General features: G+C 49.4%; 1 protein-coding gene across 1 annotated transcript; it reads left to right on the top strand.

The window, feature by feature from the left end:
- The first annotated feature begins 4,703 nt into the window (after nucleotides 1–4,703).
- On the top strand, nucleotides 4,704–12,443 carry adra1aa (adrenoceptor alpha 1Aa). Its single transcript, XM_061817329.1, has 2 exons — nucleotides 4,704–5,589; nucleotides 11,887–12,443. Exons 1-2 carry the CDS (start codon nucleotides 4,719–4,721, stop codon nucleotides 12,441–12,443), a joined length of 1,428 nt encoding a protein of 475 aa, XP_061673313.1. The 5' UTR covers nucleotides 4,704–4,718.
- The last annotated feature ends 909 nt before the right edge of the window (nucleotides 12,444–13,352 follow it).

The following is a 13,352-nucleotide window of genomic DNA, read 5'->3' on the forward strand; positions in this document are numbered from 1 at the left end:
TCGTTGCTGACATTTTAGCCCAAACGAGAGACTGAAATGTGATCCAAATTGAAAATGCAGAATTATTGACACAGCTGTTATGCTGAATTGGATGAAAATGTGCAGGTGTCGCACCGACCTTCTCCAATCTGCTTCAACGGCAGCCTGAAAGGTTTTTCGCCTGTTGCGAGAAGGTTGCACACCATCCCGCTGTTTTGATCTCTTAAAGGGGAAATGCACTGGTTTGCATTAACAATGTATCCAATAGGTCATGTAATATGTACTCCATTTTGTCAATGTGATGTTAAATCCTCTCTCATTTAATAGTGTTTTGAGAAGATTTTTATCGAATTTTCAGGGGCGCTGCCGAGTCACATGACGTACGCGGGCGTATGTGACGTGTTACGTGCCGCATCAAAGGATCGATTACATGACACCATTTATGCCCAGCGCCGATTTCTCATATTTATCCTCATCTGATGAAGAAATAGCAGTATTGGTTGATCGGGAAGATGGAGTAATACTTTCATACAGATTTGATCCTGTGGCTGTAATCAATGTTGAATATTCGGAAGGTTCTTCGGGCGGAATCATTCGAACTCTGACTACTCGGAGGCCTACGCAGACATAAGTGCGTAAACAAAGGCCCCCGGGAGCTCTGGGCTGGCAGCCCCAGATGGTTCTTCGGACGGGAATGACGCGGAGTCTGACGCGCGAGCTCCGTCGGCGGGCCTCGAGCTGACCTTTCAGGTGGCGGAGGCCTTTAGCCTAGCTTCGGCGTCCGGAGCTAACGGTCGCGCGGTTGATCGGGAAGGTGGGGGAATACTTCCATATACAGCCGTGAGCACTGCCACTCACGCCGCTGCGTGACTAGTTAGCATGTCGGAGTCTTGTTCGTTATCGGAATTAATCAGGACCCGGCGCGCAGGCGGCTGCGGGACAGCGGACGTGCGCGTTTCAAGCGGGGAGGTGTCAGAAAAGTTACCACAGTGATAACTGGCTTGCGGCGGCCATGCGTTCACAGCGACGTCGCTTTTTGATCCGTCGATGTCGGCTCTTCCTCCACAATGCGGAGGAAAAAGGCATGAATGACACGTGTTATGCGGGGGTCAGACAACTCCAAGCCGGCTTTGCTGGCTCCAGTACAAACGTGAGCGGCACCGCTCATGGCTGTGTATGGAGGTATTCCTCCGTCTTCCCGATAAACCAAGCCGCTCACGGCTGTGTATGGAAGTATTCCTCCGTCTTCCCGATACTGTTATTTCTTCATCAGACGAGGATAAATCCGAGAAATCAGCGCTGTGCATAAACTGTGTCCCCTGTAATCGAGCCTTTATTGCGGCACGGTACACGTCACATCCGCGCACGTAGGTCATGTAACTCGCGAAAATTGCAGCGCCCATGAAAATTTGTAACTATCGATAGAAGTCTTCTCAAATCACTATAAAATGAGAGAGCATTTAACATCACATTGTCAAAATAGGGTACATATTACATGACCTATTGGATACGTTGTTGATGCAAACCAGTGCATTTCCCCTTTAAAAGGTCCCACAAGCATCCTCACATTTGTGTTAATTAACTGGCACGCAACGCTTCCCATCGGAAATGATTTTTCATCTTAAAAATGTACCTTATGGCTCAGTGCCCGGCAAAGTCTAACAATGGGCATGAGCGCCTCGCGCTGTCATTCTTGAGGACGACTCCGCAGTGAGGTTCTGTCAGAAACTGTACAGCCCCCTCACCCTCACCCCACCGCCCCCACGTGGGGATGTGGAGACTGCGAGCGATGTTTACACGTCCGCTTAAAAATAACTGCAGCCACGCAGAGGCCATATGCCTCAAAATGTCCTTGACGCAATTGTGAATCCCAGCCTCCGCTCATTAGCGGATATTTGTGGGAGTCTGTCTGGCAAGTTCACTTGTTCTCTTCCCACCACGGCACAGCGAGCTTATAAAAAGGGAAGACCTTCCCGGCATTTGACGCCACATCAACTCCACGGGCAACCCGCGGAGCACGAGCTCCTAAAAAAGCTCAGGAGCGGATTACCCGGCTCATCTCGGAGCACATTCTCGGCCCGTCGGAACCAACAAGTCTTTCTTTATGGCTCAATGTAACGGACTTCCGTCCAATCCTCTCAGAAAGGGGATGAAATAGGATGAAAGCAGCTCATCCTAATTCTTAACACTCGAGAAATGGCTCGCTTTAATAAAACGGAGCGAGGAGAGCAATCACGGTTGCGCGCACGGACAATCCGGTTGAGTTCCTCCGAAATGCCACTCGCTGTATAAACACAAACCCAACTACTTGACTGATGTGGTTTCATTTGCATAAAGTCCAAAATGAAGGCGGCAGAGCAGTCTTTGTGAAATGCCCGCGTGGATAAACATTTCCATCATCCTTTTTTTTTTTTCTGTAATCTCCTCAAAGGCAATCCAAACCGCCGCACGCGGCCACACTGTGTGCATCTTGCGACCCGCGCCAGCGGCGGAGGCGCCGATCTGCCGCTTCCCGGTGACCTCCGAGCCGCGCTTTTCCGTGAGGTGAACTTATCAGCCACGGCGAGCCCATCAAACACTCCAAAGAGCTTTCTGTGCAATATGGAGCAGAGATTTGCTGCAAAATGTCACTGCTTAATAGTGCGGCGAGGAGAGAGGAGAGGCCCGAACAGACACTAGGACGCAACGTGATGATTTTTTTTCACCTCTGACCATCTCTAGATTGTCTGATTTTAAGACTCGCAACTGATTGGAGTACAAAGAAGCCGCACGGTTGTTTCAAGTGGGTCCGAACTGAATTATCTTTACTGCGTAGAGGACCGTGTCACTTTTCTGTTCCCATGTGGTCCATATAAAAATAAGAGCGGGGGAAAAAAAGGAAAGTACAGGGAGTCCTCGGTCTACGACTTAGATCCGTTAACTCGAATTTGGACTGAAGTAGAGTTCCGCCATTAAAGTCAGAATTTCCATCAAAATACTTTGTATAAAAAAAACAAAGACTGTGAAATAAACAAGATGACATACTTAGCACTACTCCTGAGAGGTGGATGGAGAAGAAGGGGAGGCTGTGCTTAGCTACTGCAAAGGAACCTGCTCCTCAATCCTCTCCATCTGGACAAGTATCAAAGAACCTTGTTTTGGGATCATTGTGTCCGACGTAGGACCGGAACACTTCACGTGCGTTAAAATACTGTCATGGTCCTGCCGGTCCACCCCTGGCTGGCCCGCGCGTTCGCGCTGATTGGGAGGCGCACACCTGCGCTTCATGCTGGCTGATTGGCCCCGGGGTATATAGGACCATGGGGACGACTGGACCGGTGCCAGATCATTGGAACTCATGCCCCGTTCCAGCGTTCCCGTATCTCCGATCGTCAACCCGTGTGTACCCGAACTCCGCCTGTTCTCCGACCGACCCCGTAAGCCTGACCCCTTTGATACTCCTGCCTGCTTTGATCGATCCCCCGTGTACCGACACCTGCCTGCCCGCCGACCAGCTCTCTATGCCCGACATCCTGACTACCGCTCCTGTACCTGACTACAAACACAGGCAAGCATTAGCCAGACAAAACGGCGGACAGGGGACGGGCGTTGTAAAGTCAAAAAGTCTTAGGTCGAGACCGCCTTAACCCGAGGACTCCCCGTAGTTACTTTTGACATTCATTTATGCACTCTGCAACCTTGCATTGTGTTTTGTCGATACGTGCAAAGTGATTGATTTGCCGGGCTGAGCCTTAAATATTGTCGCTGTGCACAATCTGATTTACAGAAAGACAGCAACGCAAGCGGAAAAAAAAAAAAGACAATGCAAGCACAGCTGCTTTGAGTTTACGATGAATGTCATTTCTAATTTCATTTTTCATTTCAAAGGTTGTGGACGGCGCAACGGTTCCAAGGCTGCTGTATTAACACTTGAAATACTCCAGCAGAGAAGAACAGGAATCTGGAACATTACTGCGCCCGCTAACAATTTTATTGTGGACTGGAATTTCATCTTTGGAGAGCAAAACCGTAAACACAAATTCGAAACTGACGACTAGATTGAAAAAAAAACCAGCATCTATTGTACTGGGGTTATCTGCACTCGAGGGTCTTTTGGATGGGAACTCCACAACTTTGGCGCTAACATTGCCTCTTTTGGCAACAATCCCCACAGAAAGGTCCCGCAACTTTGAGGAATAGCACCTTGAACCGGATTTGAACCCAGTAGTTTTTTGAGATTCAAACTGTACAGTGAAGACAACACCAAAGCCAGGCTCTGCAGCAAGGTGGTGGGATCACAAACAAAATGGCCGCACAAGGTCACTCCATGCCCGGTACAGGTACCCCGACCCTCCCCGAGGTTCTTCCGACTGGGCCAGTCCACTTCTGACACTACTTGCCACAAGACTCCAGTCTTAAGAAGTCATACAAAATGTTTAACTTACCAATCTATCAAGAGTACACAAATACACAGAGTGGCATCCTTTTTGAACAGATATTCACTCGGGATCGTGAAATTTTTTAAGGCCCTTTGAGGGCAACAATCGCCGCTCTCCTTGTGTTGCTGCATACATCATGTGGTTACAAGATAATATTTCATTCCACAGCAACGGCTTTCAAACTGTGCCTTGTCAAGGCTGAATACTTACATTTACGACATGCGCTAATGTCCCCCTTCCGCCTGGGGCGAAACCTAAAACAAAAGCAGCGCGCTCTGGTCGGACTCGAGCCGCCGCAGCCTCGTCGCGGTCCCGGCCCAGATGGCTCCTTTGACTGAAAACTGCTCCGACTGCAGCCGGGAGTTGGCTCCAGAACTCGGCGTGGTCAAGGCTGTTGTTCTGGGCTTGGTGCTGGGCGTCTTCATCGTATTCGGAGTGGTCGGGAACATCCTGGTCATCCTCTCGGTCGTTTGCCACCGACACCTGCGGACAGTCACCCATTACTTCATCGTAAACCTAGCCGTGGCGGACCTGCTCCTGAGCTCTACGGTGCTCCCCTTCTCTGCCATATTCGAGATCCTGGACCGCTGGGTGTTCGGGCGGGTCTTTTGCAACGTTTGGGCGGCTTTGGACGTACTCTGCTGCACAGCCTCCATCATGAGCCTGTGTGTGATCTCCGTGGATCGCTACATTGGGGTCAGTTACCCGCTGCGTCATCCGGCGATAATGACGAAGCGCAGGGCCCTGCTGGCCGTCACGCTGCTGTGGGCGCTGTCTGTCGTCATATCCATCGGCCCGCTGTTCGGCTGGAAAGAGCCGGCGCCGGACGACGAATCCGTCTGCAAGATCACCGAGGAGCCGGCCTACGCTATCTTCTCAGCCGTGGGCTCCTTCTACCTGCCGCTGGCCATCATACTGGCCATGTACTGCAGGGTCTACGTGGTGGCCCGCAGAGAGAGCCAGGGCCTGAGGGAGGGTCACAAGACGGACAAGTCGGATTCAGAGTTGGTGATCCTCCGGATCCATCGAGGCAACGCGACCGTGAGCGACGACGAGGCCCTTGGCAGCCGCACGCATTTTGCCCTGAGATTGCTCAAGTTCTCTCGGGAGAAGAAGGCGGCCAAGACCTTGGGCATTGTGGTGGGCTGCTTCATACTCTGCTGGCTGCCTTTCTTCCTGGTCCTCCCCATCAGTGAGTATCAGCTCGTCTGTGCTTCCGTGCTACCGTTACTGAAACTACGTCAGGCCGCGTTCCGTGTGTTCCTAGTTTCGTGTACACAAGCATGAACAGGTAGACCTTACACCACATTCACTCGAACATGTCGTTTAATTTAGACCACACGTTGCATTCATCTTAAAACAGAATGCAAACTGAAAATCAGTCTTCTAACTAGTTAGTCAATGCAATCTCATTATCCATCCATTTTCTTTACCGCTAATCCTCACGAGGGTCGCGGGGAGTGCTGGAGCCAATCCAAGCTGTCAACGGGCAGGAGGCGGGGTACACCCTGAACTGGTTGCCAGCCAATCACAGGGCACATTGAGAAAGACAACAGTCGCACTCACAATCACACCTAGGGGCAATTTTGAGTGTTTTTGGGATGTGGGAGGAAACCGGAGTGCCCGGAAGACACCCACGCAGGCACGGGGAGAACATGCAAACTCCACACAGGCTGGTCCAGGATTGAACCCAGGACCTCAAAACTGTGAGGCCAACGCTTTACCAGCTGATCCACCATGCTGCCCAGTGTATATATATATATATATATATATATATATATAAAATACAAACTGGTACATTTGAGGACCAAAAGTCAGTCCACTCTTGGGTTGTAAAAATTTACATTAATTCATTTTGTTGAGTTGATTTATATCCCCGGCAAAATAATTAATGAGAGCGATCAAAACGCTCTCAGGTAATAAAGCGAACATTCGTAGAAGCTGAATCGGCTCCAGAGCCGCAACGCCGTCACGCCACACTCATCGGAGACCTTTGAGATCGCTTAAGTCAGGGGTGTCAAACTCATTTTTAATCGCGGGCCACATTGGAGTTACGGTTTCTGTCAGAGGGCCATTATGACTGAAATTGTGAAACTCTTTAATTGACCCATCATATTTACACATTAAATTTATCGGCTAGTTTTGTAATCAGAAATCAACGGTAATGGATTTTTCAACTCTTTTTTTTTTATATATTTGGCTACACAAAAATGCTTGCAATATCTCAATGTCATCATTGATGACATGACAATTTGATATTTTGGTTCAGATTCGAACAAAAATGTAAGTTGATATACATGATTTGCCTTCGCGGGCCACATAAAATGACGTGGCGAGCCGCATCTGGCCCCTGGGCTTTGAGTTTGACACCCGTGTCTTCAACGTTCCCTTGTCTGTAACCAATCGCTCTGAATATGAGCGAGATATCTTTCGTTCGCATCTCCGATTGACGTGTCAATCCCGCGCCCTTTAACCTCCCCTGTCCGCGGATCATAAAATAACAATCTAAGAAACAGACGGGCAGAGCCATCAAACCCGTCAGACGTTACGATTTCGCTTAGCTGGTGGAGACAAACCCGAGGGAAAAGATAGAAAAGATACAGAAGAAAATATCTGGATGTATTGACAAATGGAACATGATGATGATGATGATGATATCATCTATTATGGCGCATCAAACTTTTCAAGATATTTTTCAGATAAAATGATGATTCGGGCGGCACGGTGGGTCAGCTGGCCTCACGGTTCTGAGGACCCGGGTTCGATCCCAGCCTCGCCTCTGTGGAGTTTGCATGTTCCATTGTCATTGGGCAGGAGGTGGGGTACACCCGGAACTGGTTGCCAGCCAATCGCAGGACACACGTAGACAAACAGCTGCACTCACAATCACACCTACGGGCAATTTAGAGTGTCCAATGAATGTTGAATGTTTTGGGGATGTGGCGGCACGGTGAATCAACTGGAAAGCTTTGGCCTCACAGTTCTGAGGTCCTGAGTTCAATCAATCAGGCGGGTGCCTGTGTGGAATTTGCATGTGCTCCCTGTGCTTATGTGGGTTTTCTCCGGGAACTCCAGTTTCCTCCCACATCCCAAAAACATGCAACATTAATTGGACACTCTAAATTGCCCCTAGGTGCAATTAGGAGGGCGGCTGTTTGTCTCCAATGTGCCCCGTGATTGGCTGGCAACCAGTTCAGGGTGTACCCCGCCTCCTGCCAGTTGACAGCCGGGATAGGCTCCAGCACTCCCCGCGACCCTCATGAGGATAAGCGGCTCGGAAAATTGATGGATGGATGATGATTCAACCTTATGTACTCTAGTTCTACAACTACAATATTAAATAGGATGAAATTAATACCTCTCTGACGGTGTCGATAAAAATTCAAGGCTCGCGTCGGACCTTATTAGATTAAGCGGGCGTACCTAATGTTTTGGCTGGAGAAAATAATTAGATATCCCGTTGATTTATGGCCCGTCTTGAAATTTCTGTTACCTGTCGGAGACGAGAACAAAATGAGGCAAGCTCGTTTTAATCAGGAAGGCACTTACGCGCTGGCACGTGACGTTGTTTCACGGTGTGGGCGGTGGAGGAAAAAGATTTAGGAATCACGACCACCGGAACAATGTAAAAGGGACGTCGCCATGTCACAATTATCGGAGTCCAGTTGAAAAGACGGGAACAATGACGACAAAGAATCTGACCTGCAAACGGGTCTGCGCAGTCAGAAAACAGGAAAACACTCAGCCAAAATGAACAAAAGGATGAAATTTAGTTATGGGGGTGCGGCGGGGGCCCGCTGGAATGTCACGGAAATAATACGCAGCTGAATCCACACAGCTGTGAGACTCCTCACTGATTGGCTGATGCCCGACAAGTCAGGCCTAATGAGGCGCAGGTGTGACCAATCACACGGCGGGAGGGAAACACACCAACGAAGAAGAGGAAAAAATAACGATACACGCGACTGCGCTGTCATCCGATTATCGTATGAAATCGAATGCTAATTGCTAAACGTTGAGTTTGTCCGAGCCGTGGACGCCCTGGAACATGAACCACAACGATATCCAATTAAGAGGCGGCGTTGTCGGTATAGAATTAAAAGGAGTAATTGGTTTTGTTGCGTGTTTCGCAACCTACGTTGAGCAAAAGAGACATGCAGAAGTTAACGTCGCAAAAATCTCACAGAACGTCACTGAGGATTCGGGACAGATTCTGAAATCTGCGGTGATTCGTCTGAATTCACTCCCAAATAATCGTATCTGGGCCCGAGTTAGCTGAACACAGCTGACGTAAACGCAGCGATCCTCTCGCGCTGCCATCGCCGTGGAAAATTATTAAATTAAAATTGTTCTGCTCTTCACTGTACGTCGCTCTCGGATACACGAGATGGGTTGTTTGTGGTAAATTTGCAGTGCAGATTGAATTTTTCTGCTCCCGATAACTGATTGTCAGAGGAAATTATCAAGGGAGACGGGGGTCGACCCCAGCCCTCATCCTCCTTTGCATGCCACTAGGGGGGGCGGTCATTATTAAATATTAATGCACATCCACATTCCGGATGGAACCTGAGACCTTCGGTGATGTGGCTGATCGTGCCAAAGCGTGGGGCGTGTTTCGTGGAAAATCGAAGAAATAGCAATTACAGCATCCAGTCATCCATTCATTTTCTGAGCTGCTTATCCTCACGAGGGCCGCGGGAGTGGGAATTCGAATCCCGGCCCAGTGTGTGGAGTTCGCATGTTGTCCCCGTACCTGCGTGGCTTTTCTCCGGGCACTCCGGTTTCCTCATCACACCAAAAACATCCATCCATACATACATTTTCTTAGCTGCTTATCCTCACAAGCCTCACGGGGAGTGCTGGAGCCTATCCCAGCTGTCAACGGGCAAGCCAATCGCAGGGTACATGGAAGCAAACAACCATTTGCACTCACAAACACACCTACGGGCAATTTAGAGTCTCCAATTAATGCCGCATGTTTTTGGGATGGGGCAGCACGGTGACTCAGCTGGAAAGCTTTGGCCTCACAGTTCTGAGGTCCCGGGTTCAATATCAGACCCGCCCGTGTGGAGTTTGCATGTTCTCCCCGTGCCTTTTCTCCGGGGACTCAGGTTTCCTCCCACATCCTGAAACATGAAACATTAATTGGACACTCTAAATTGCCCCGAGGTGTGATTGTGAGTGCGGCTTTTTTTTCCCCGATGTGCCCTGCGATTGGCTGGCAACCAGTTCAGGGTGTACCCCGCCTCCTGGCCGTTGACAGTTGGGACAGGCTCCAGCACTCACCGTGACCCTTGTGAGGATAAGCGGCGAAGAAAATGGATGGATGGATGTTTTGGGGATGTGGGAGGAAACCAGAGTACCTGGAGAAAACCCACGCAGGTACGGGGACAACATACGGACTTCACGCACGGAGCCAGGATTCGAACCCCGGTCCTCACAACCGCGAGACCAATGCACGAGCCAGTTGCTGCACCGTGCTAGCCCTTTTTCAAACAGCGAAAACAAAAAAATTGCCTGTTCATGAAACATTTCCTGAGACATTGCGGCACAAGCGATGCTCCACTTTTGACAAATGGTTGCACACGTTTTGACAAGGCGGCGATGCTGCATGGCACGACACTTCTCGCCCCCCCCCCCCCCCGCCCCACCCCAAAACGAAACTACCAAACAATAATAGAGCACTCCCCCCCCCCCCCTCTTTCTTTGTTTAGCCCAGCTGGGGATGAAATGATGAAACTGTACAGTGAGGCAGAAAAATGATTTTCTACCGACCGCTCCTCAATCAAATCCAATCTTATTTTTCGACGCCGGTGTTTGACATCTGCGGCGCCTCGTCCAATAAAATCTCTCACGCGGCAGCTTCTCTTGGACAGACAAACGGAGTGAAAAATCCCAAATCGCACACCAGCTTTAGAATCTCATATTCATCCCCCCCCATGGCCAAAATCAATGGCGCTTCCTCAGTGGAAAATCCATAAAACCATTAAAAAAAAAAACAAACTTGCGATTCGACCAGAACCTTACAGTACTGCCGACTGCGACCAGTCCAGGGTACTGTATACGGGGTACTGCCGGGATCGGCTACAGCTCAAGTTTGACGCCGTAGGGCATGTGAACATGTGAATCCAAAGAAAACTGCAATATCTGTGCCCAGTAATATCACCTCCTCGTTCTAAAGCCGTCGCTTATGATTGGCTGTTTTTTATTCTCAAACATGATATATTTTCCCCAAATATGACCTCCACCTTGTGGTGTCATCTGTTAGTTTGTTTTACATTTTTAGGCTTATTGTTGGCACTTTTGAACACACCCATGAATCCATTTGTTTTCTTTGCCGCTTATCCTGACGAAGGTCGCGGGGAGTGCTGGAGCCTATCCCAGCTGTCGACAGGTAGGAGGCGGGGCACCCTGAACTGGTTGCCAGCCGATCGCAGACCACATAGAGACAAACAGTCACAGTCACAATCACACCTAGGGGCAATTTCGAGTGTCCAAATAATGTTGTATGTTTTTGGGATGTGGGAGGAAACCGGAGTGCCCGGAGAAAACCCACGCAAGCACGTGGAGAACATGCAAACTCTGCACAGGCGGGGCCAGGACCGAACCCGGGTCCTCAGAACTGTGAGGTTAACCCTTTACCAGCTGAGTCACCGAGCCGCCTACTTTTGAACACATCAAAGAAAAAGACAACTTTTGTTGACGGTTTCATATTTCTGATTTTGGACTTTTTCTACGAAGCAATTTCTACATAGTGCACGTTTGTCATTATTGTATTGTAGTTTTCCACGTGCTGTACACATAACACATTGGCAAAAAGATGTCTTATGTTTTGTTAGCAATTTATTATTTGTCTAAATGATTCCAAAATAACGATCCGCCGATCAATCCATTTTTTGAGCCGCTTATCCTCACGAAGGTCGCGGGGAGTGCTGGAGCCTATCCCAACTGTCAACAGGCAGTAGGCGGCGTACACCCTGAACCGGTTGCCAGCCAATCACAGGGCACATCGAGACAAACAGCCGCACTCACAATCACACCTAGGGGCAATTTCGAGTGTCCAATTAATGTTGCATGGGAGGAAAACAGAATACCCGGAGAAAACCCACGCAGGCACGGGGAGAACATGCAAACTGTGCACAGGTGGAGCCGGGATTGAACCCGGGACCTCAGAACTGTGAGGCCAACGCTTTTCCAGCTGACCCACCGTGCCACCCCAAAAAAATGATCTTTGTTTTTAAAGAGTTTTGAGAAGAAACGTTTAAGAGTTGACACGTTCATTCAAAATTACGAAAAGTAATCCAAATTCAATCCAATGTAATTCCATATATTGATGACTTGTAATTGTAGCTGACTTCATTTCCAAAGTCATCTTCCCAACACTGTCAGGAAGTAAACGATCCAAATACAGCCTAAAACTCATTTTGCCTCAAATTTGTCTGATCGTGTCTCTCTGAAAACGCCACCCCCCCCCCCCCCCCCTCCGCAGGCTCCATGTTCCCCGCCTACAGACCGCCGGACACAGTCTTCAAGATCACCTTCTGGCTGGGCTACTTCAACAGCTGCATCAACCCCATCATCTACCCGTGCTCCAACCAGGAGTTTAAGAAGGCCTTCCAGAGTTTGCTGGGGGCCCACTGTCTGAGGGCCACTTCCGGACCGCGTCGCCATCATCGCCATCATCATCCTCAAGATCTTGCTGCGGGCCAGAGTCAGTTGCGTGTCCACAAGCAGGCCCTGACTCTGAACCTTGCCCGCGGCCTCAGCCCGTCCCCTCCCGTCGATCCGTCCAGGACTCCGTCCTCCCGGGACAGCAGGGAGTGGAAGGTTTTTTCGGACCGTCCCGCCGGGGGGACCGGGCCGGCGGACAAAAGCAGAAAAGTGGCCCAACTATGCAGTAAAAGCTTCCGGCGGACGTGCTGCTGCGTCCCCGGTGGTGGCGCCCCCCCACCGCAGGCAAACTGCGCCCGTGCCCCTCCGGTCGGAAACCTCCCCACCATCAAAATCCATCGATTGTCCGTGTCGGGTAGAGGGGAGCCCGTATAACTTTTGTATTCTCACGCGAGAGGGTATTTATTGACCTGAGCCAGCACTTTAGCCTTTTTAAAGTTCCGCTATTTACTATCAACACCACATTCAGAACCAAAACCAGAGCAAAAGTGGACTAAGCCGAATATTTTGAAAGCAGTTTCTTGAGAATCACGGTGAGGGTCTCAGAAAATGGACCTCAGCATGGAGCAAAAAGCTGTTGACACTCAATTTTCTCGATTAACCTGCTCATTATAGAGGCAAATTTGTTTCTATTTCATTTGTCAATCCTTTATTTGCATCTATGCATATTTAGAAAACCTCTACATAAAATCAATGTCCATCCCCATTTTTTATTGTCAAGTATATTGTGGGCTGTGTCAATTTGAACACGCTGCTATATCGCAAGTTCTCTCACTTAGAAATCATTGAGGGGGTCTGAAATTTTTGGCTTTAGGTCTGGTGGCCACGCCAGAACCTTGATATGCTTCTTACGGAACCACGCCTTGGTTTTCCTGGCTGTGCGCTTCGGGTCATTGTCATGCTGAAAGACCCAGCCACGACCCATCTTCAGGGAAAGAGGTTGTTCCCCAAAATCTCACAATACGTGGCTCCGCTCATCCTCTCCTTAATGCAGTGCAGTCGTCCTGTCCGATGTGCAGGAAAAAACACCCCCAAAACATGCTGCTACCACCCCCGTGCTTCACAGCAGGGATGGTGTTCTTGGGATGGAACTCATCATTTGTCTTCCTCCAAACACGGTTGGTGGAATTATGACCAAAAAGTTCCATTTTGGTCTCATCTGACCACAAAACTTTCTCCCATGACTCCTCTGTATCATCCAAATGGTCATTGGCAAAATTAAGACGGGCCTTGACATGTTCTGGTTTAAGCACGGGAACCTTCCGTGCCACGCGTGATTTCAAA

This window comes from Syngnathoides biaculeatus, chromosome 4 (genome assembly GCF_019802595.1).
Source record: "Syngnathoides biaculeatus isolate LvHL_M chromosome 4, ASM1980259v1, whole genome shotgun sequence".
Classification (NCBI taxonomy): domain Eukaryota; kingdom Metazoa; phylum Chordata; class Actinopteri; order Syngnathiformes; family Syngnathidae; genus Syngnathoides; species Syngnathoides biaculeatus.